This window comes from Cotesia glomerata, linkage group LG5 (assembly GCF_020080835.1).
Source record: "Cotesia glomerata isolate CgM1 linkage group LG5, MPM_Cglom_v2.3, whole genome shotgun sequence".
NCBI lineage: Eukaryota > Metazoa > Arthropoda > Insecta > Hymenoptera > Braconidae > Cotesia > Cotesia glomerata.
Genome location: NC_058162.1, coordinates 1,994,411 through 2,019,192, shown reverse-complemented (window position 1 = coordinate 2,019,192; position 24,782 = coordinate 1,994,411). Strand labels below are relative to the sequence as shown.

At 29.3% G+C, this 24,782-nt stretch overlaps 1 protein-coding gene across 2 annotated transcripts in view; it reads left to right on the top strand.

Moving 5' to 3' along the window:
- Nucleotides 1-4,402: 4,402 nt before the first annotated feature.
- The window catches only part of LOC123264548, a 49,259-nt gene continuing 28,879 nt past the window's right edge, over nt 4,403-24,782 (top strand). Inside the window, exon 1 of one of the 2 annotated variants that reach the window (XM_044727841.1) lies at nt 4,403-4,523. In XM_044727841.1, coding sequence (XP_044583776.1) covers nt 4,506-4,523 — 18 coding nt within the window. In that variant the 5' untranslated portion in view covers nt 4,403-4,505. Of the gene's footprint in view, nt 4,524-9,451; nt 9,574-24,782 lie in introns of those variants that run through there. The other variant, XM_044727842.1, reaches the window with a different exon arrangement.

Below are 24,782 nucleotides of genomic sequence, written 5' to 3'. Positions count from 1 at the left end.
TTTTCTCTCGATTTGACCGATAACAATTAACTATTGTCAATAAGATCAACCTCCATCGTTTACTAAATAAAAATCCATCATGCTGAGTAAGCCACAACTGTCTCTGACACGAAATTTAACGAAATAAAATAGATTTAATTGAATCCAGGTGACCATCTATCACCTTTTGACATCTGTATCTTAACACAAAGAAATGTGGTAGCAATCAATACCCTTATGGAACCACAGTACTGAAGGAATTGTATAAAAACCCTTTGAAAATGTCAACCAGGGCTCAGACTACCGCAGGCTCTTGTCCTAGTCAGTTCGATATTCCAGCTTAAATTAGTTTCCTTATAATAATATTATACTGGAATAAAGACGGGTACAACTACTTGCTGGCCAACCTAATCTTTTATTTGAAAGTTACTTATTCTGATAAAAGAGGCCTAGGCGCTCCGAGAACTGGTGCTTTTGCAATTAGTATTATAATTTAAGGGTTTCAATACCCGAATAAATATTTATAAAGACTCAATATAACAGAGCTCACATGAAACGTTGTGCGAAGTTTAGTTTGTTAAGTGCGTTGTTAATAATACTTGTATTTGTGCACTATCCAGAGTTATTAAAGTTTATATACAACTGTGTCTATCAATTGGGATTAAATTTGTATCACAAGATTAAGTAAAATTGTAAGTACAATTGAATATATTTATTGTGTGCAAATCAATCATTGTTTCTTTTAAAATTACAAAGCCTGATTTCCAACTTACAATAAGAAACAAGGTATTCACGAGTACCTATAATTCGCCAAACCCACCTTCCTCTCTTCTTCCTTAGTTCACTCACTACCCTCGACCTTAGCCATGCGGTCACAACGGGGTTCCCCAATGATATAAGCCACTCGATATTATTAGGATAGGTAATGAAAATTCTTCTAAATTATCCGGTCTTAAAGAATATTTTCTCTTTATCTAAGAGTGAAATTTTTAATCTTAATTTTACTAAAAAAATCTCAAACAACTCGTTTGTGACAATAATATTATTAATTGATTTAGTTAACGTTAGTGCATTCTTTATTTCATTTGGTAATAGGTTAAAGTATTTAATTGCAGTATACAAAGGACTATTTTGGTATTTAGCCTTGGTTATTTTCTGCCCCTTATTTATTTATTTAATTTGAATGCCAAGGCAATGGCTGAATGACAAAAATACAAAAATAGAAGAGTATAAAGTACATGTAAAAGTATAAACAGATCTCCATGGATATTTTAACAATATTTGGATTTCGCTAATAGAACAGTAAAAACAATAAAAAATTTGAGAAATGTAATCAGCTATTTACAATCAGAAAAAATAAAATAAAAATAAGCAAGAAATTTTAAGATGAGATTTTAAATCTCTCAAACTTTCAAAGTAACTCTATAATAAAAAAAATAAGGTGTTCGAGTGCCTATAATTCACCAAACCCACCTATCTTTCTCTCATACTTATCCGAGATCCCCTACTGCCACGCGGGACATTTATCGGATTCCTTGTCGGTACAAACCGCTCAGTATTGGGCAAGGTAAGTTAACTTAGATCAATATTTTGGAATTTCATAGCTTAGGAATTTGGAATTCACACATCTGATCATAAGTATTCTCACGCGATAAAAAGATTATATTTATTGATTTAAATTAATTATAACAAACGTCACAATCTCTCGTTCGTGACATTCGAGATGAGGGAGAAATAATCTGAGGAATGTACCGACCAGGAAAAGTCTATCTCCGGATAAGGAAACACATCTGCCAATCGAAGGAGTAGCCTAATGTAATCTTTGTAGACCTTTTTAAAATTTTTATATAGAAAAAGGTGGTGGTCAACCGTCGTTAGCTTATTACTTCCTCTCCGAAGATTATTTTTCAGTTTTCAAGATTTTATTTCCGTTAGATAGAAATCTAATCCGTCAATCAAAATAAAATAACTAAATTTTCAGAAATTAAATCGGAATAAAAATTATTTTTAGAAAAATAATAATTTAATTTTATATTTAAAAAAATGACAAGTTAAAATTTAATTTATTTAGCTTTAAAATATAAATTTGATGAGGTGAGATATTTTGTTTTAAAAATATTTTTTAATGAATCTTTATCATTAAAATTTATAAAGATAAATAAAAATTGGAGAAAATTATAAGAATAAACATGCGCTGTAATTTTATTGTCGATATTTAGTAGTTTAATTAACGCGATGTGCATACACTGTCTGATTGTCAAGTTACCTTTCAAAGGACTGATCAAAGAGATTACGTTTATTGAGATATCTCATAATTCAATCATATTCGGTTCTCTTTGTTTAGAAATGGTGACAAAACAAAGGGAACTATTGCATATGTTCACTAGAATCGTAACCGAAAGAGGGGAAAAGCTCATCAAAACCCTACCCGGAAGCCGACAAACAGTTGTAAAAAACTATGATAATCTTATCATAGAAACAGATGTTTTTTAAATTGGTAGTATAATGACAATAATAAATTACTTGGAAATAAAACGAAAATCACGTGATCAACCCTATAAAAACTAAGGAAGCTATCGAGGAACACGTCAGTTCTCTTTGAGAAATCGTAACGATAAGTTCTTAGCGTGGTTATAAACATAATAACTCTTAACTCATAATAACTCATAAGATAACTCTTCACTAATATATCCACCGGTCTGTTTAAAAATTGAATATGCAAAAAGAATATCTTATTTTAGATCAATTTTAAATTGATCACGTACTCTTTAAAATTCTTATCCTTCTTAATTAAATGTTAAGAATAATTTTTTTGTGGAGCATCGGAAATAAAGTGGGCTATTTAAGCTATTTAAAACTTTACATCAATTAAATTTGAAATAACTTAATTTGTGTAAGTACAAAATTATTTTTTTTAGAAGTGTGCAAATATTTGGAACTTTTAATTTTTCAAAATTTACAAATATTTGTGTAAAAAAATTGCTTTTTATATTTTATTTCTCTCTATAACTACTTTAAATAATTATCTAGGAATTAATATGCATAATTCTAAATAAAATAAACTTTTATTGAAGATAGTCAGTTTATGACGCATAAATTATCTTTACAATTTAATACATCATTGCATTTTATTTCGCAATAAGAAAATAATGTCCCAACTATTTCTTTTATTGAGTTATTAAGCTATATGTTATTTTTAGTAGATTTCATAAAAATTTCACTATTGCAGTTGTCCTTATAGCGCAACTTTTGAAAAATTCGGCTATTTTCTGACAGCTCAACAAAATATCGTTTGTTCAAAAGTTTATATACATAAATACGGTATAACGCGGCTTGTCAGCACGATAGCGTTTACAATTTCTAACCGATTCTTCTCAAACTCATTCGATAAATTGCATCGTAAAGTTCTTTAATTAAGCTTCAATTTTAACTTTTTAGAAGTGATAATAGCCTCAATATTACTCATTTTAGAGGTCGTTCAAAGAAATAAGTTTATTGTTGCAGCCGTCTTAGAATTATTGGCTGTAATATTATTTTATACAAAATAAATTTTATTTATTTGAGAAATCTACTTCCATTTCGGCTGCCGAATGGCCATTTTTATTTTGCAATGAGGAAATAACACTCCAATAAATTTAAATTTCTGTCCGCATTTAACTATTACCAAAACTTTATTAAAAATTTCATAAAAATCGCTCTATTTATTTGATTATAAAGCATTCAAAGCATGATTCGATCAAACCCGTGAATTGGTTTTCAACAGTTCATCTTGGATTTTGATATTACTATATATTCCACCGCACCGCTGGGAATCTCATTTGTATGAATTACAATACCTAGGTTGTTCTTGTTCAACTCTATCAAAATCAAATGAGAAACAAAGCCCGGGATGCATCAAAATTTATTTTTCTTCATTATATTTTACAAAAGTTATTACCTAATTTTGATAAGCTTTTCGCTAATTCTAATATCGCTAACGAACACGTTTTGCTGTAAATAATTATAATGAAAAATAAAAATAATCAATGATAAACGCGCGCGATTCTTGACACGTGTTGTTAAAAGTCTTACGCAATTACTGCATAATAATAACAAGATCCAAAAGCGCGCAATGATTATGTTATCATCAAAAATTTTTTTTGCAATAACCTAAGCTTGAATACGAACTTTCACTGACTTATCTTCTCTGATTTATTAGCTTGGTATACTATAGTGTTATTAAAAGGACTCCTATTTTTAATCGCGAACTTTAGCCTCTGTCATCACATCGAAGATAAGAAATAAGTGACCGGAAATCTACACATTGATAAATTAATTTATAATACTTGATAAGTTATTCACACTATATGGATGATTAAGTAACAAATTCACTATAAAAGAGCTTACTGACTCCTCGATCGTACCAGTATTTAAATATTCTTACTGCTCTGCAGATCTTCAAGATCTATTTTATATTTAAAAGCTTTTTTTTTTCTTCAAAGTAACGTTTTTATACTGTGTAACTTATACTGAGATATTTGCTAAGAATGAACACTCTTATGCGAGTGAGTATAAATTTAATTTTTTTATAAAAAAAATGTTTTTGTAATTTAATTTCTTATTATTTTTATAAAATCTCACATTTTTTTGACGAAATTTCTATGATTGGTAAATTTGCCGCAAATCTAAAAAAATCTTTTTTTAATTAAAAAATTCAAAAATGATCTTATCAGGGGTCTTAATCTTTTTAAAAATTTTTATACAAATCACTAAGATATAAATAAAAAAATTAATAAGGATTTATATTATTCTGATGATTGAATTATAAGAAAAATTTTTTGTTAAAAAATACAAACTAATTACTATGTTTCAACATAACTAATATGCACGGAAAGAAAATTGAAAGAGTTTTTACTATTTTACTATTGTAATTTTTACTAAATAAAATAGTAACGATGGACTATACTTCTCAGTTAGTAATTTTTACGATCTACTATTGTAAATTTTATCCAACAAATAAAACTAGCAAGAGTCTTAAAAAGTCGAATACTATAGAGCAAATTATACAATATGTGTTTGTGAACTTTACAATTCAACTATTGCAAAAATTCACAGTTGGTTTTTTTAAAAGAAATATTAGGGAGGGAGAGAGATAGAAGGTTAGACTAATTGGTACCTGTACAGTAATCGAGAAAAGAAACCGACATTTTCGCGCTATCTGGGAATCGAACCCAGAACTCTGTGTTGGCAGCCAGAGACTCTCCCTCTACGCTATCCGAGGTAAACTAAGACCCATATCCTTTAAAATTTACATAAACTCGGAGTCTAGCGCTGTGCACGGCCATCACTCACACTAATTGAGAAACATTCCAATTCAACTATTGTAAAATTTACGATAGTTTTGTTGGAAAGATACAGAGGCAGCACTGGAAATTTTCATCTCTTACTTTTTACAATAGTAATATCGTATTTTTTCATGAATAAATAGTATTTTTTCTTCTAAAATATTTGACAATTAATAGTAATAAAAGTATAGTCCAGCTTTACAATAGTTGTATCGTAAATTTTCCCAGGAATTTTTTCCCGTGTGCTTACTTAGATTTTAAATATTCTATATTTTACTTCTTTTATTTTCTTATCTGTATGTACTCTTGTGCGACCTGTAGTAAAAAACACCTTTAATGATCTCATCATTTTTATCTACTAGACCTGTTTATGCCATACGTATTCCGGAATAATCGCGTCACCCTTGGACACTTGTGTTTGCTCGCGACTTTCAATCCTTCGAATTTCACTAGTTATTTTAATAAAATTTAGTAACGTCTTCTGGAAACTACTGTATGATTTCAATTTTATTATATTTTCGTATACTTTCAAATTTTTTAGTCTATTATTTTATCCACACATGCACAGTAAAAAATTTTGTGTTAAATATTTAACATTTATTGTGTTAAATTAACACAGAAAAGTGTTAAATTAACACAAAATTTTTTGACGCATTGACGCAAAATTTTTTACTGTGTGTATTTTCACCAGCGATAGGTCAAGAATCGCTACAGATAGCAATCTAAAAAAAGGTAGTAGTCTGGTAACTTATGCCTATTTTCATGACTTCTTTGGAGGGTGGTTTTTTATAGGAAAATAAAAATGAATTATCTTGAATATTTAGAGTGTTTTTATTGACATTGTGACGTCTGCTAAAATCCAAAATTTTTGTTTATTTTTAAATATATGTAATTTGTCATACCCTTGAAATCTGTAGAAGAGAAATCTGGCCTATCTTTCCCACGATTTGATGACGCTCACACGAGTTACCCGGATCTCTTTGTATCTATCAAAATTTAATGACTTTGTTTTTCTAACTTTCAAATTTGTAATATGGTGAAGTCACCATCACGTTTTTCGCTTAAAGTCGTAAAAGTAAGACCTATAAGGCAATAGTTCAAACTACGCATAGGTTTATCCGGGTTTCGAAAAATCTAGAAACGCGATGACGCTTGTTTTCGACAAAATACCCTTGAGATCCCTTTCATTTTTCTGATTTAATTTCCCGATGAGTCCCATACAATCACCGATGTTGCTAACCCTATATAAATCGCCCGAAAATCATTTTCAGGCAGTTCGATTTAGACCAGGATACCACTGGTTAGCTCTGCGTCAATCGGCTCCGGGCATCAAATTCTTCGGAAGCACAAAGTACTCCGTGATACACGAGACAGTGCCTTGCTCGTGGTTAGGCTGCACTTAGTAGCACTAACGTGGTAGATTCATCGGCTATTCGATATATGCCATAATTATATTCCGTTTTCTTTATTTTTATTATTTTCCGCCGTTGAGCGTTGATTTTTCCGCGAGAATCGCGAAGTATATTGTTTTCCGCCGAAGAGCGTCGAGTAGTGTTAGGTTTTTGCGCTTAAAGTCGTGAAGGTTAATTCATTATTTGAAATTATTCAATTTCTCCGTGATACACGAGATCCGGTAATTCGGTAGCGAAAATACCTGAGCGTCGATTGAGTGCTAAGTTTTCCGCGTAAAGTCGCGAAGATTAAAATAATATCATTATTAGTAAATATTTAATTTCTCCGTGATACACGCGATAAGGTATTTCGATAGTGAAACTACCCATAGAAGGTGAAAGGGCCCATTAAATTTGAGCCTCTCTACAGACTTCCAGGGTAAGCCCAAAACATTATCTACTTTTAAGACATTATTATTTTTCTAACATTTGTGTTCCCTTTTTTATCTCTATCTTTATTAACTGTTTTATAAACCCAAATTTGTAACACTTTTACTTGTTTTTCTCAATAAATTCAAACAAATAAACAAGTTGATTCTTTCGTTTTTACTTTTAAAATAAAATAAGATCTCCATTACAAAGTAAAGTTACAACTAAACAATAGAATAGGTTACTCGTGACCGAAGTCAGCAGGATCCATCATCCTTACTCTCTCTAAGTTAACACTTAGAGATAACGTTCGAGCTTGTGTACCGCTCCACACTCCAACGCAATTTTTAATTTAGCTCCCGAACGGACAAAGTGATAACGTTCGGATATTTGAGATTTCTATTTCATATTCCTTGCGCCCATCACTCACTCCGTTCGTGACAACATATTGAAAATATAAAAAAAAATTTATTTGAAAAAATTTAATAGTTTATTACTATTATTATTGTCACTCGAAGTTGGAACCTCAAAAAAAATGCACGTGGGTGGCCCGGGTGATTTTGGCTCTTGATGTTATCTGAAATCAAATATTCTTGATTATTCTTAATCTATAGACATGTCATTCTGGTTGGAACTACTGAAGTTAAATTTCAAGGGTAAATAACAAAATGGTGGACTTTGAAAAAAAAAGTCCTTTTATTTTAGCAAAGAAAGGGTTGTAAAATAAAAATTTAGGGGTGAAAAAAATTCTCGTTAGTACCGACGAGAACTATAAGTGTGTAGAACAGCCTGTTAAAATTTGAAAGCAATCGGTTCAGTAGAAAAAAAGTTAGGACCCGGGCCACCCACGTGCATTTTTTTTGAGGTTCCAACTTCGAGTGACAATAATAATAGTAATAAACTATTAAATTTTTTCAAATAAATTTTTTTTTATATTTTCAATATGTCAATAAAAACACTCTAAATATTCAAGATAATTCATTTTTATTTTCCTCCAAAGAAGTCATGAAAATAGGCATAAGTTACCAGACTACTACCTTATATAATGAATCTTCTTATTTATTTTATAAATAACGTATGTTGCATGCCTTAAAATTCATTCTTTCTTATTGTGTACAAGTTTGTTCTAATAAACATATAAATCAACAGAAGAATATAAAAATTTTTTTTTTTTTCTTTTATATAAGTTTTATTCTTATATTTATATTAGAGCAATAGGTTTCTTGAAGCTGAAGTCAGCGAGGATCTAACATCCTTACAAATTTCTGGATCTTATTTATATATGAACCGCTCCGTATACAAAGACTAAAAATTAAATATTAATTCATAAATTATTAAATTAAACATTAAACTCCGTTTGTGACACAATCAAGCTTTCTTTGAAAAAAATTCAAGAGTTTTTAACAAAACAATGATGGAACTTATTTTTAAGAATGAAAGAACAAATATATATTGGATCACTTGAAAAGAATACAAAAATGAAATTGTGATACTCAAAGTATTGATCAAGTGTTTGTGGTATTGTTTTGAAAAAGAACAAACGTGAAAAGAAAAGAGAAGCAGGGAGATAAATATCACCCTAAAGAGAGAAAAACTATCTTACTCTAGATTGGCGCGTGTCAGGAACACGCAGATAGAACCTCTGACCTAGAATCAAGGCCATAATCCACCCCTCATGACTCGACAAGCTGTTGGACTGCGGAGAAGTGAGAGGTTTAGGGGAGTTGCGATGAAAACTAAGATTGTTGGTCCTGTTTCTACGCAGGAGCGAAAAGAAAGAAAAAACAGTCCAATTTCACGCTACCACCCCTCGGTGAAGTTTTTCAAAGCATGCACGTGACATAAAAAGCTACAAAAATGCCCAAATCGATCTTTAAAGAAATTTGAATTGAAGAAATTTTTGGATGAAAAATGAAATAATAAATATTATTTTAAAGCTTTTCACAATAATTATTGTGTTGCAATTTATAGGAATATTTCCCCTTCTAAGGGTTGAGGGTGATCGATCACATATAAAGGGCGCGCGCGTTCCACCTTGAATTCAGTTGACAGATAGTGTCTGAATCGCGCGGGTAAATTCCGATATTCAACCAACAGGTGATTTTAAACTGTTGAATTTAGTTTTGTTTTATTTGAACAATTTTGATTATTTTTTTTTCTTCAGCAATGTAGAAATTTATAATTCTATAGTAGTTAATAATAAAAATTTAATTTGAGCGTTTGGTTATCAATTTTTGATCTAGTTAATTTCAAAATACTCATTAAAATATTGAAGATCATTATTTATAAGTGTTTGTTCAAAATATTACGTGTTTTATTGGTGTTTTAAATAGTCTTAGAAAAATGGTGGGAAAACTATGTCCGAAGTTGAAGATAAAAACTTTTCGAGAATCAAATCATCCGCCAATTGTAACAAGAATATCTATAATACGAAGTCCAGATAGGAAAAAGTAAGTTTTATCAAAAGTATAATTGAAATAAAATTTTTGAAATTAGTTTGAGATTTAGATAGAAGAAAATTTCTTTTATTTTGTTTGAATAAAAAAAACGCATGAATGTTGGCATGATTTAAAAATGATAAACTTGAACTTGGTTTTTTTTTATCCGTATTAAGGGGAAATACGTGTGAAAAGACGATTTTATGCTGATTTTTTATTAATTTTTTTAAGGCATGAAAATTAATGTTATTTATTGAAACTATCAGGTTATTTTATACATATATTTATATTTTTCCGTATTTTACGACAATATAACTCAAAAAATAGCAGATATATCAGCTGATACATCGTAGGTTGTCTTCCGACTTAGCAGTTGGTGTGCACTATGGAAACTACAATTTTTATCTGAAAATCAATGACACAGAAAATTACTTTTCTTTATACAATTACGCTGAGAGTATGAACCTCCATCATAAGCGATATTATTATTTAAACTATTTTTTTTAATAAACAATGTATGGAAAAATGGTGAAAAATCACGACTTAATTTCACAGCCCTCTAAAAATGCAAATTTTTATTTTTTTTTGGAATTGAGGTTCATATAGAATATATACATAAAAAAGTAATTTTTCTGTGCCGGTGACTTCAGATAAAAATTGTGGCTTCCATACTGCACACCAACTGCCAAATCGGATGACAACCTACGATGTGTATCAGCTGATATTTCCGCTAATTTTTAAGTTATATGTGTTGTTTAATACGAAAAAATCCTCATAAAATATGTAATATAAAATAACCTGATAGTTTCAATAAATAATATTAATTTTTATATCTTAAAAATTAATGAAAATCAGCTTTGAAAACGCCTTCTACACGTATTTCCCCTTAAATTACACCAGTAAAAATGAAATACAAATCAATAATAAGCTCAAATTGTGTTAAAAAAATCTTTTCGCATTTTGTGTCAGAAAGATCGATATTCATTACTTATCACTTCTCACTTTCAACTGTATTTTCATAAACTAAAAATAGAATTCTCACATTTTCATTTCATAGAATTAAATAAGTACTATATAATTTAGAAAATGTATCTCGTGACAAGAATAGCGTGTTTGTTTCCAAAAGTTATCATATCACGCATATTTTTTACCTTTCCTACTGACTTTTACACCTGGAAGTTAACTTTCTCTTTGCTGATTCATTTCGTTCAACCCTACTTATTATTTTTCAACCCGGCATTCGAAAGTTTCATTATTATTTATTTTCACCAAGTGTTATTTTCTTGCAAGCCGGGAAATTTATCGTAGTGCAAGGCATTGATTATTTTTGCGGAGCTTTCATCGCTGAAAAATTATTAGTAATTTAAAAAATTTAAAAAGTATTAAGAGGCTTATTGCATTGTTTATATAAATAAAAAAAAAAACAATTGAAATATTTTGAATGAATGCGATGAATGCAAAGGAAGCAATAGATAAAGAACAATTAGTTATTGTGCAAGGTATTAATTTTTTTTTTTAAATACTTTATTATCTTCTTAGCTATTATCTTCAATTGTATGAATAATGAATAAAAATGCGAAAAGTATTAAAAGATTTATTATTTTAAAAAATAATATTTGCACTGGAAAAAATTAAGTTTATTCACAACTTTAGAATCAAGAAAATTATTTTGAAAAATTTTATTGTCTTGATTTAAGTGAAAAAATTCTTAAACTGAAAAATTATTCTTGATTTAAATAAATTTTACTTGAGTTTAGATTTTTTTGTCTTAAATCAAGTTAATTTTTTTTTTATTAAATTAAAAAATAACCAAGCAGAAAAGTTCTTGAAGTAAAAAATTGTTAATCAATAAAAATGAACAATTTTGACTTAATAAATTAATCACATATCTGATATACGTAAAATTCATAATTTATTTATCGCGCTACTTCTATTAAAAGGCTATCATATAGATGAATAGCATAATATTACTCAAACACCAGTTGAATAAGGTGGACGATCACTACTATTGATAATCGAATTACAACAACTTGTTCAAGAATATTGAATTTATTACTTACATCTACAAACTACATACCTATCACATTTTCCCTGAACGCAAAATTATTTATTCGGTGTGTTACGGCTGGGAAAAATGTAACAGTTTTAAATAATAGGGGAGGATGTCAAAAATTAACATGAAAATGCAAAGGACGCATAAATTTATAAAAAGGTATTAACTTACTTGTTGTGTGATGACCAGTGAATTTGTAACACTGCTCTAATTTATTATGAAAACTACAATACAGGGGCTGAGTATTTTCAAAATGTTAGTCCACTAAAATGTACACTGATAGAAGGATTTATTTGTATTAAAAAAATATTTGTTAATAGTTAACAAATCATTTATTAGAGACCATTTTTTAGTATCAAACAAATATTTCTTAGTATTTAAAATGATTTGTTTGTATTTAATAAATCAGATATTCATTTATTAAATATTAATAAATCTTTTTAAATACTAAGAAATATTTGCTAAGGACTAAAAAGTGGTCTCTAATAAATGATTTGTTAAATATTAACAAATATTTTTAACTATAAACAAATCCTTCTATCAGTGTAATAGCAATTATCTAATTATACTCCGTTATTCAGCAAATAAATCAAACGATAACTCAGTCCAAATCCCGAGTCAGAATAATGAACCTACATAAGCCTACATGAACCTACATGAGCCTACAGGACAATTTTTAATTGTTTCGATCGATATTTTTATCTTTAATTGTTTCAATTGATCAATATAACCTCGCAAAATACACTTATACCAATATTAAATAGTACAATACAAATAAATTTAAATAGTAACTAAAAATTTATTGATAAAAAAACTTAAAAATTCAATTTATAAATTGAATAATATCAATCAAAACAATTGAAAATTATTCTGTAGGCTCATGTAGGTTCATGTAGGCTCATATAGGTTCATTATTCTGACTCGGGATGTCAATAAAATTAGCCTCTATCATTTATCAAATGAAAGTGGATTGTTATCACCACCATTTCATCACTCTTAATCTCACAATACATTAAGAAAGCAATAATCAATATCCCTATAGTAACGCCCTATAGAAAAAATCATATAAAAACCCTCTGAAAATGGTCATCGACGCTCAGACTGCCTAAGGCTCTCGTTCTCTTCAGTTCGCGATATTTAATCACGTAAGTACCACTTTTGCACTATATAAAAGCTCGTACCGAGAGCAATCGCCGCAGTTGTCTATAAACCTTTGACCGTTAAGACATTCTTTCTTGAGATAGTTTACCCTTACTGAAATTAAGCTTGTCAGTCGAGCAAAGGCTGTCAGTTAATGAACGGCCAATTTCTGACCGGTCATTGAAGCCATTAAAAAATATCAGTCTTCTAGAAACAATTTCCGTCGGCTAATAGAATTATTTTTACGACCACTTGTTAGATGTGTAATGTCTGCTAAAATTCAAAATTTTTGCTGTTCTTTTAAATATATTTCATTCCTTATTTTTAGTTTACAATTTGTCATACCCTTAAAGTCTGTATAAGAGAAATCCGACCCAACTGTCTCACAATTTGATGACGTTCTTACGAATCATCCGGATCTTACTGTATCGATATCTATCAGAAATTTTAACGACTTTATTTATCTCACTTTCAAATTTATAATACTACCAGTTTTAGAATTGACGTTCAGAATTAAATGAAATTTGGCATATTGGTACTTTATAATATCATAATTAAGCTGTAAAATTTTTGGAAGCCTGGCAAGTCCTGAAAAAAAGATATTAATATTTACATATTTTTGCCTTAATTAACCATTGATCCTTATGGAAAATCAAAGATTTTATTTTATTTCACAAAACTGGACGTTCAGATTCTTATAAAAATTAAGACAACGAGAGAAAATAACATCTAGAACATATTTAATAACAATCAGTATGGTTTTCAAGCATATGATAATATTTATTAATAAAAAACATTCAAAATTTATCTCTGTCTCTCTTTCTCCAACGTGATTTAGTATAGGGAAATCTACTACGTTAATCAAATAAGGTTAGGTTTTGGGATTTGACTCTTGTGGTAACGGTAGTACTACCTTAAAGTCGTAAAATCAAAATCTATAATGCAATAGCTTGAAACTACGCATAGATTTATCCGGGTTTCGAAAAATATGCACTGATAGAAGGATTTGTTTATAGTTAAAAATTGTTAATATTTGTTTATTGTTAATATTTAACAAATCATTTATTAGAGACCACTTTTTAGTCCTTAACAAATATTTTTTAGTATTTAAAAAGATTTATTAATATTTAATAAATGAATAACTGATTTATTAAATACAAACAAATCATTTTAAATACTAAGAAATATTTGTTTGATACTAAAAAATGGTCTCTAATAAATGGTTTGTTAACTATTAACAAATATTTTTTTAATACAAATAAATCCTTCTATCAGTGTGGAAAACGCGATGACCCTTGTTTTCGATAAAGTGCCCTTGGGCTACCTTTCTTTTTGAATTTAATTTATCTATGATTCCCGTGCAGTCGCCGCTGGTTCTAACGCTATATAAACCGCCCACAAATCATTTTTAAGCAGTTAGATTTCGACCAGAATACCACTCTGACTAGCTCTGATTCGATCGGCACCGGACAAATAATTCTTCGGAAGCACATCAGACTCCGTAATATACGAGTCAATGTTTTGCTTGTGGTAAGATTGCACTCAGTATCACTATCGTAGTAAATTCATTCGATATTTTACACTATTAGATTTCACTTTTTCTTTTATTTTCAATTTTTATTCATTTTAAAATTCTCCGGGATACCCGAAATACGGTTATTCGGTAGTGAACAATATCCATGAAGGTGAAAGTCTCTTAAAAACTTGGACCACTCTTTAAGAGCAGACTTTACGCTTACCAGGGTAAGCGTAAAACATTATTTTCTAAACTTATTTTTTATGTGACGTCTGTTAAAATTTAAAATTTTTGTTTTTCTTTTAAATATATGCAACTTCTTATTTTTAGTTTACAATTATCATACCTTTGAAGTCTGTATAGGAGAAATCTGGTTTAACTTTCCCAGGAAAGTTTGATGACGTTCCTCCTAATTACCGGATCTCTATTTTTTATCAATACCTTTCAAATTTTAACGACTTTGTTCACTTACTTTTGAATTAGTAATACGGTGAAAGTATCATCACATTTTCTACTCCAAATTGTGGAATCAAGATAAATTTCGAAAATACTCATAGAATTACCCTAATTTCCAAGAATTAGAAAATGCGATGACGCTTGGACAAATGCCCTTCTCTACCTTTCATTTTTTTTTTGAATAATTTACCTATGAATCTCACAATCACTGATGCTGCTAACCATATAAATACCGCCCGAAAATCATTTTCTGGCAGTTCGATTTCGACCAGGATACCACTGGTTAGCTCCGCGTCGATCGGCTCCGGGCAAACAATTCTTCGGAAGCACAAAGTACTCCGCGATACACGAGTCCGTGCCTTGCTCGTGGTTAGGTTACATTTTGTAGCACTAATGAAGTAAATTCACTCGATATTTGTCATAATTATATTCCGATTTTCTTTCTTTTTATTATTTTCCGCCGTTGAGCGTTGATTTTTCCGCGTAAAATCGCAAAGTTTAAAATAATTCCGCAGAAGCGTCGATAATACTTATAATTCATTATCAGAAATTACTTAATTTCTCCGTGACACACGAAATACGGTAATTCGGTATTGAAAATATACCCATGAAGGTGAGAAGGCCCATAAAATTTGAGCCTCTCTAATATTTAAGAGCAGACTTCCAGGGTAAGCCTAAAAGATTATTTACTTTTAAGACATTATTTCTAAACTTATCTTCTACCTAACGTTTGTGATCGTTTTATCTTTATTTTTATTAACCGTTTATAATTTGTAAAATTATCTGGTCAAGGAATAAACTCTTTATCTAAGTCAAATTAATCTACTGTTTAACAAATAACACGATGCAATACTATCGACAGCTACTGTACATCTTTTAGTCATATCCGAACTTAATAAGTATTAAATACAACAAACTCAGCATTGATATCATCTGCAGAACCACTTGTTCTTTGAATATTATTATAATTCAATATTTGAGATCTTATTCATATCACAACAATGTCACTGGTTCGAGTATTTACCAAAAACATCTGTTAGTTATTGATCTGGAACCTTTTGTCCAAATTAAATTATCAACTCTACTGTCTTTGCATATTAGAAAAACCAAAGAAAGCAATTATATTAATCTAAGTACTGCAGAGTTCAAAAATATTCCTCCTTTTAATATCATCACTTTTTGGTTGATATTCATTTTTGTCTTTATGATAACATATTTTTTCTTTGTTGGAATTAAAGAGTAAATATTTTGTCCCAGATGATTTTATTAGCTATGATAAAATATTCTTTCTTCATTCATTCTCTAACTTTCTTAATAATACACTGATGGAAGGATTTGTTTATATTTAATAAGCTTTATTAACTGTTAATAAATAATTTTTTAACATCATAAGGTTAATTCAATATTTATTAACAGTAAATAAATTATTTATTATATACGATTTATTAAATATTAATAAATATTTATTAATGGTTAATGAATATTTGTTAACTGTTAACAAATATTTATTTAAAATCAAAAGCAAAAATAGCAATTTTTTTTGACACTTTTTATAACTCTATCGCTGGAATCCATGATAATAATTAAATTTACAAAATAAATTTACCTTTTTAATATTGAAAAATATAAAGTAGGCTGGCAATGGCCTGGTCGGCTCGGTGCTCGCTTTTCGAAAGAGTGGGACCCGGGTTCGATCCCAGCTCTCGCCCTCTATTGGAAAAACGAAAGTGTCTCTGTCATACTTGTACAACTTATGGAATCTTAAAACGCATTTTATGCATAAATAAATGAAAATTTTCTAAAAAATCGAAGAGCAAAGCGTTTTTTTCAAAATTTTATCTTATTAATGAGCAAAACTCGTTTGAAAATCAACTATCAACCGCTCTTAAGCAACAACTTGAATGGGTGACCACTTTAGTCAGCGTTGGCTAGCGCGAGGGATCTCTGCACACTAGGAGAGGGGCCTAATGCTCCAGTGGTCGATAAAGAAGAGTTTCTTATCAATCACTGTAGATTTAGCCCAGCTCCGACTGTACTATCATGGGTTTTCTCTGTGGTTTCCCCATGATTCTGTTCCAACAGCCTGAGAAGGTGAGGTTCAGGGTGAATACGGTACAGAAAGCACAAGTCGGTCCACAGCCGCAAAAATTAAAAGTAGAAATGAAGTGTCGGGTGGGACTTGCTGAGGTCCAATATGAGAAATAGAAAAAGCGTAGAGCTAAGAGAAAAAGAGGAATCAGCTTTGTAAAAACCGAGAGGTGTATAAGTAAAGTATAATAATAAAAAAAAATTAGGAAAACGGTTGACCCTGAAGGCCATCCCTGCAACTTCCCGCTAATTCCATACTTAGGAGCTTAAAATTGCACCAATGACGTTTTTGAGCTCTTCGAGCTCAAAAATACAATTTATGGGTTATTTTGAGCTCTCCGAGCTCAAAGAGATTGCTTTCCTATGCTTTAAAGCTCTTCGAGCTCAAAAGTCTGATAGAGATTTGATAAGACACTATTTCTTGAATTTTTAAACCGCAATAACTTTTGAATGAATAAACCGATTTTTACGCGGTTAGAAGCATTCGACGCAGTTTTTAAGCCTCACGAAGAATCTTAAATTTTGAATTGATCGCGCTAGGAATTTTGGAGTTATTCCGAAAAAAACACTTTTTTCGGTTTTCTTTCGTTCACGATATCTCTCGAACGAATCAACCGATTTTGACCGGACTGGTGGCGATCGACGTGGTTTTTTGAGGTTAAGAGCTGATTAGTTTTTGGAATTGAACCTTTAAGCCGTTTAAAAGTTATTCCAAAAAAACTACATTTGAAAAAATTTTTTTTTTCAGTTTTTTTAAGATTTCTCAAAATCTATTGATCTGAATCGGTCCAAATTAGTTTCAAAATCTAAGTTTGGTCAAGCTCTTTTGAATGGCACCAACCGTGATGAAATCGGTCTAGCCGTTCAAAAGTTATAAGCGGTTCACATACTTTCACACACACACACACACACATACAGACACCGTGACAACCTCGCGGGGATAGTCAGGGAAGCTTCCTGTGACCTTCAAACTTCGAGATCTGATGAAAACTCGATTTTTGCAAAACGGGGTGAAAACAATAACTTCCCGATTTTTGAAAATCTTCGAATTTCTTAGCGGGAAGTTAAAAATATTGAAAAATATAAAACATAGCTATGAGCTGTGATAGAATTTGGTATGTTACAATAAACGTTATTATAATGTAATATAATTAATGCAAATAATTTATAAAGATGATTTTTGTTTATAAACAATCTTGATATCATATGACATTGCAAGGGAAACAAATTCACTCAACAAAATATTTATTAACTGTTAATAAATATTTGTTAACTATTAATAAATACTCATTAACTATTAATAAATGTACTTTTCTTACAAATAAATATTTATTGAATGTTAAAAAATATTTATTAAAATTTAATAAATTAAATTATTGTCTTCAAATAAATTAAATTATTAATAGTTAATAAATCCTTTTATCAGTGTACAATAGTGATGTCATCTTCGGAACCACGTGATTACACTAACCTTCTGGTAGTCAAAATTTGTCTTTTATAACACAGTTATAAAAATCAACAGTACAGTTTTATTAGCTCTTTAGTAAACGCTTGCCTAAGGCTGATAAGGCGACATGAGTCTTCCTGTTCTTATAATGTTCAGTCATACTATAAAGACAATTAAAGACATAGTGTATTCGTGTAATACAGTGCATCTCGCATTAGATTTCTGCATTGAAGCTACAGCTTCAATTATCTGTAAGTAAAACATATCTCTTTATTGCAACGAATTTAACTCCTTTCATTTCAATTTCTTCAACTTTCAAAGTAACTTTAAGATAAAGAAAACGAGGTGTTCACGAGTAAGAAATCAATTTGTAATTTATTAAATTATCGAATGATCTACAGCATGAAAATAAGTAAGTTTAATAATTATTTTACATTTAAGTTTGAAAGTATAAGAACCTTGAAACTGATCACTATTTTAAATTTTTATTCGAATGAAATCTAGCGTATTAGACTGCTACACTGATAGAAGGATTTGTTTATAGTTAAAAATATTTGTTAATATTTAACGAATCATTTATTAGAGACCACTTTTTAGTCCTTAACAAATATTTCTTAGTATTTAAAAAGATTTATTAATATTTAATAAATGAATATCTGATTTATTAAATACAAACAAATCATTTTAAATACTAAGAAATATTTGTTTGATACTAAAAAATGGTCTCTAATAAATGATTTGTTAACTATTAACAAATATTTTTTTAATACAAATAAATCCTTCTATCAGTGTATAAATTAATAATTTTATAAGCTCGTCGCTTAAGAATCGGGAGATGACTAACTCTCTAAAGGTAGTTCGATCATAAATGCAAAATTTTAAGAAGTTTTCGAAATTTTAAATCAATTGACCATACCAGAAATGAGATAATTGTAATTAAAAATGATATTTTAGCACAGACAGCATGGGTGGAGAGTGAAAAAAATCACAAATATTAATGATTATTGCATTAAAAGGATTTTAAGATTGTTTCAAAAAACTGATACTTGTTAGAATAATATACTTAAAATAATCCAAAGAAATTTTGAAAATTTTTACCATATAGTTTTTTATAAATTGTTAAGAGCGGTTGATAGTTGATTTTCAAACGAGTTTTGCTCATGAATAAGATAAAATTTTTTAAAAAAAACGCTTCGCTCTTCGATAGATAATTAAATTATCCATCGAAGAGCGAAGCGCTTTTTTGGAAAATTTTCATTTATTTATGCATAAAATCCGTTTTAAGATTCCATAAGTTGTACAAGTTTGACAGAGATACTCTCGTTTGTCCAATAGAGAGCGAGAGAGAGAAAAAATATAAACCCTTTTTAATAAACTAGCTAGTTAAACAAAAATAGCCATTAATAAAAGCGAATAAGAGATAACTCGTGAAAAAGGCAGCACTAGCGAGTGAAAAGGAAAGAAATATATTTCTTAATTTAAGAAATATATTTAATTAAAGAAAAAACATTGTTTTTTACAATGTTTTTACGGGACTCATAATTTGTTTTATAAAACAAACTATGTGTCCCGAGTGAACTACCTTAACTTACATTTGAAGTCAACCGAACTAGACAAGGCTATAAATTATTTTTATTTTCTCTATTCTAGTAGTTTCATAAGAAAAAATTATAATACGAATTAAATTAACCCTATAAGTAGGACAAAATTTGGGTATACAAACTTCTAGAAAGTTATAGGCAACTAATACAAAAATATTAGTCAAAATCACCAAGTAGTTACTTATTTTAAAAAATTTTCTAAATACTTTATTAATTGATATAATTTGAGTAAATTTTATCTCTGGCTCAACTAATAATAACATCCGACCATGAAGGCTTATTTCAATTAAACAAGTTATCATATCGTCAATTAATACAGTCGACAATCCTATTATATATCTTTACAACCGATAACTTTATAATGTATCATAACAACCTTGAATCTTCTTACCTGAACTTTATAACAAGCATATACAGTAATAAGATAACACCACGTCTTCCAATCAAAGCAACGAGTGGGTTTCAATATTTCAATAGACCTTTGTTGGCATTCATCCCTAATCTTGTATAAACTACCTTAAAATGTTTAATTAGAGGTATAATTAATTCCGTCAATTATTAAACTACTTTTGCGAGATATTTGATTCCAAGTACGTAGCATCGTGGCCAATTAAAATTTAATGACTATTCTCGGTCTTACCTTTGATATTTATATAAAAGAATGTTGATTTCATATTTTAATAGAAAATAATATTAATTTCTTCTTGCTTTTTTCTTATGAAGATAATAATATTCTTTTGATCCAAGTTGTAAAAAAAAGTTTGGAAAATCCAAAAGTGCACGCCTCATAACGCTCATCCTTTTTTAAGAAAAAAAAATTGTGTAATTGATTAAAAAAAAAAAAAAATTATAATTAAGTAATTTCTTACAGAGTATTTTTTTTTTTTAAATATCAGCGCCCTTTTTTTGTCATATGCGCACGCAGTCTAAAAAAATCTAGCTTGATCAAGTGGCGCCATAGTTTTCACGTGACAAATAAGAAAAATTTGTTTGTCTTTGTACGATTGTATCGTAATGAATTTTAATAAAAATTCAATTTAAAAAAAAAATACGTAAACTAGGCTACTGATATGAAATACGGACCCAGTTCATCGCATTCTAAATCTAATAAAAAAATGCCGGTCTTGAAATATCAATTTGTTCGGGAGTAATCGTTGATACATCCAAAATGGGGTGACATCCAGACGTCCACGTAAAATTTTTTTCAAAACGTTTTTTTTTTCAAAATAGCAACTAAAAATGATTTTAGAAAGTAAAAGATGGTTTAATTTAAGTGTTTTCTCGGTGTACATCTACTTATATTATTGTATAAGTGTAATACGGTTGTGATAGAGACATTTAAAGATCACAAAATTGCTTGACCTTGACGAGTCAAGTATAAAGCACAACCTCACGCGCTTCGCGCTATGAGGCGTGCAATTTCTTGTTAAAAAAAGCGAGCTTGTCTTCAAGACAAGAAATTTTTGAATCAATCAAAAACAGAATAATTTTCTTTAAGATGACCGAACACCTTGGTTATCTTTACACCATTAAACACAATGCTAATTCTTGATAAGTAGGTACTATAGAAACAATGTTTCACACATTCTACTCCTATCCCGCTTAGCCTAAATTATAAATATCCGTAGACACTCTAGATAAAAAGCTGTCAGTTATTCATAACTTTCTTTTCTATCTACACAATTATTATCGTCCAAGTTTACCATAACATAAACCACAGAAAACATGCAATAGTATTAAATCCATATTTCTTCACTAGCCCTTTCTTTATACTCTGAAGACCGGCCGTCTGTCTTGGCGAAATGTTTCAGGATACGATGCTCAATATTAAATATAAAGTACTTATTGATATTTTCGTATGAAAATACAGTGTGCTTTTTTCTCTAAATATACGGTGTCTGCATTAAAAGACTAGATAGTAAATTAATAATAAGTTTGTGTCGAGACGCAACACCCCTCTTGTATTTGGTAAAAGTAGCGTGACGACTACTCTCTCTGCCTACGTTGAGAAGGGATCATACGCCTAATTTACAGATAAACAGCGCAGCTTTAAATTACAGTGTATGCTTCGCACGTGAAATTCTATGAAGGGTTCTTTTTTTCGTATATATTCCAACCTGACTCGATAAAAATCACCTTATTTAGCCCTTCTATCAGTCAGTTATCACTTTTCTAATATCAAAAATCGATGAAGAAATCAATGTAAATAAATTCATTAATTTTACTTCCATTTTTTTGGAACTATTTTTTTGTCTTCTCAAAAAAAAAAAAAAAAACGCTTTTACGTAACGCGTGAAAAAAAAAACTAATTTAAATATCTATATTCTCTTCCGTTATTATACCCGATTTTTTGTATTGAATTTTATGTAAATTCCACATTAAGCGGACGAATTGATGCATTCAAACAGATTATTTATTTATCATTAATATACACTATTTACTCGTTCAAAAAAATAACCAACTAAATTCTGTCACGCAGTACCAATTTTTTTCTGAGTAATAAAATAACAGCTGTATTGATTTACTAAACAAAAAATTTATGTGTCTCTTCTGACCGGAAGGATGTTTTTATTTCTTCTCGAATTTTAAAATTTTCTTTTAAAAAATTATTACTAATAATTAACATATTTTAATACTTTTTTTTTTTTATTTCTTCCTAAATTTTAGAGTATTTTATCAAAAAATTTTGATTAATAATTAACATGATAAACTAACATGCAACTTTTTAATCTTATTATTTTATTGTGTTGTTTATATCCATAATTACTCAATAAAATAACAATTCACAGTTTGATGGAAATGTTTATTTAAATTATCTCAACGTTTCGTCGGTTTCCCGACTTCCTCAGGCACTAGAACAATCAAGTACAAAAATACTTTACAATAATATTCATATAATTATATTAAATAATATTATCATAACTTTGTATGACCTAGACAGTACAAACTTAACAATGAACTCAAAAATTAAATTTTCCATTTTTTATCGCATCCAAAATGAAGCGATGTGACGTTACCAATTTTTTTTTATGTAATTTTTTAATTATTTACGAAAAGAAAAATAGAATGTATTCTCAGTTAAACAATTTTTTAACATACATCATTTTGCTTGACTACTTTCATGTACTAGTTATGGTAAGATTTTTATAGCTTCACAGAAAGAAAGGTTCACTTGAGCCAAGAAAATATTTATCTTCATAATTATTTACTTGGGCGAAAAAAAAATTTTTTTTTGACACAAGAAATTTTACTTATTCCAACAAATCAATTCCCTTGCTTCAATAAATACGTTTCTTGATCCAAGACAATTTATTTAAGTCAAGAAAATTTTCTTGTTTTGAGAAAATTTCTCTCTTGCTCCAAAAAATTAAGTTCTTGACAGAAGTAAAATTTCTTGTCTTGAGAAAATTTTTCTCTTGCTCCAAAAAATTAAATATCTTGATAGTAAATTTTCATTAATATTTCTATTGACTAACATGTCAAATGGGAAGATCAAATAATATTGAATCATTTTTTTTCATTCAATATGTATGATTGCGCGCTAAAATAATCTAAAATGGGTATCAAATATTCAAGAGAAAAATTTTCTCAAGATGAGAAAATTTTTTTCTCAGCTGAAGTAGGTGGCGCTGCTTCCCTAAAGTATCTAAAAATCTTGATCAAATATAAAAATTTCTTGTATCAAGTATTTATGATAATTTGAATCAAGAAAAAATGACTTCCACCAAGAATAGAATTTCAAGAAAAATTTTTACTTCGGCCAAGACAACTTCGGTCTTCCTTCGGGCGACCGAAAATTTACTTGAGCCGAGAATTTTATTCTTCAGTCAAGAAATCTTTCTTTCTGTGTTGTTAAATACCGATTTTAATAGAGCACAATACAATTCGATTGTATTTATAAATTTATGTATGTATTTTTCCGAGCCTGATGAAGACTCAATAAAGAGTCGAAACGTCGCAATAATAACAATAACATGATTGTTTAATTTTCCATTTATTAATTCCAACTATCTGCGATTTTTTCGTATTATCAAAAATTAAATTTATAACTAAGTCTAAGAATACAGCAAAAATATACCTCAATTGTTAAAATCATGTTAAATAAATCGAGGCAGGCTAGCAACCTGAACTTATTCCCATAAATTAATAAATATTCAACTAATTTTTTTATTAGGTGAAGAAAGGTTATCGATTTGTTATCTCATTTAAATAATTGTGACAAAAATAAAATTTTAAGCTCACAATTTCCTAAAATAAGTCAGCTTTAACCCGAAAATTAAAATTTAAAATTCTGTTTCATTGACATCGAGGTAATTGCGAGCGACCATTCTATTTAAAACTTAAAATTTATTACGGAGAAAAAGTAACAAAGTACAAAATGATGAAAGAGTACCTGTTTGCTGCGTACATTGTTTGCTGGTTTACATCACAGTTGTACGAATTGATAAAATATTCTCAAAGGAAAGCATGTAACTTTTAAGGAGTTAAATGTACATGTAACCTGTCACAAAACATCTGCCAAAATCGATACAGCCGTATTACTTTTTTCAAACTTTCGCGTTACGCACAATAATTTTTTTAATTTTTTTATAAAAAGTTTTTGCATCGATTATTTATAATAATACATTGTAAATTGTTTTTCCCCCGATTTTGCGCTAAATTGCGGGTTAGCGTTAACAATTAAAAGTTTTTTATAAAAATCTTAAGCAGGGTTGTTAACTATTAAATTATGCCAGTTTATATTCGTAAAAATTTTTTTTTTTTACTTAAGTATCATTACGTTCCGTAGAACATGTATATATATACTTAGAAAAAAAGTCTCACTTTAAAAGTTTAATGCCGTTAGGGGATCGTCATACGCCACCGCATATGCAGGGGTGGGAATAAGGTTCACTACACAAGCTCGTCGTGGAAATAAAT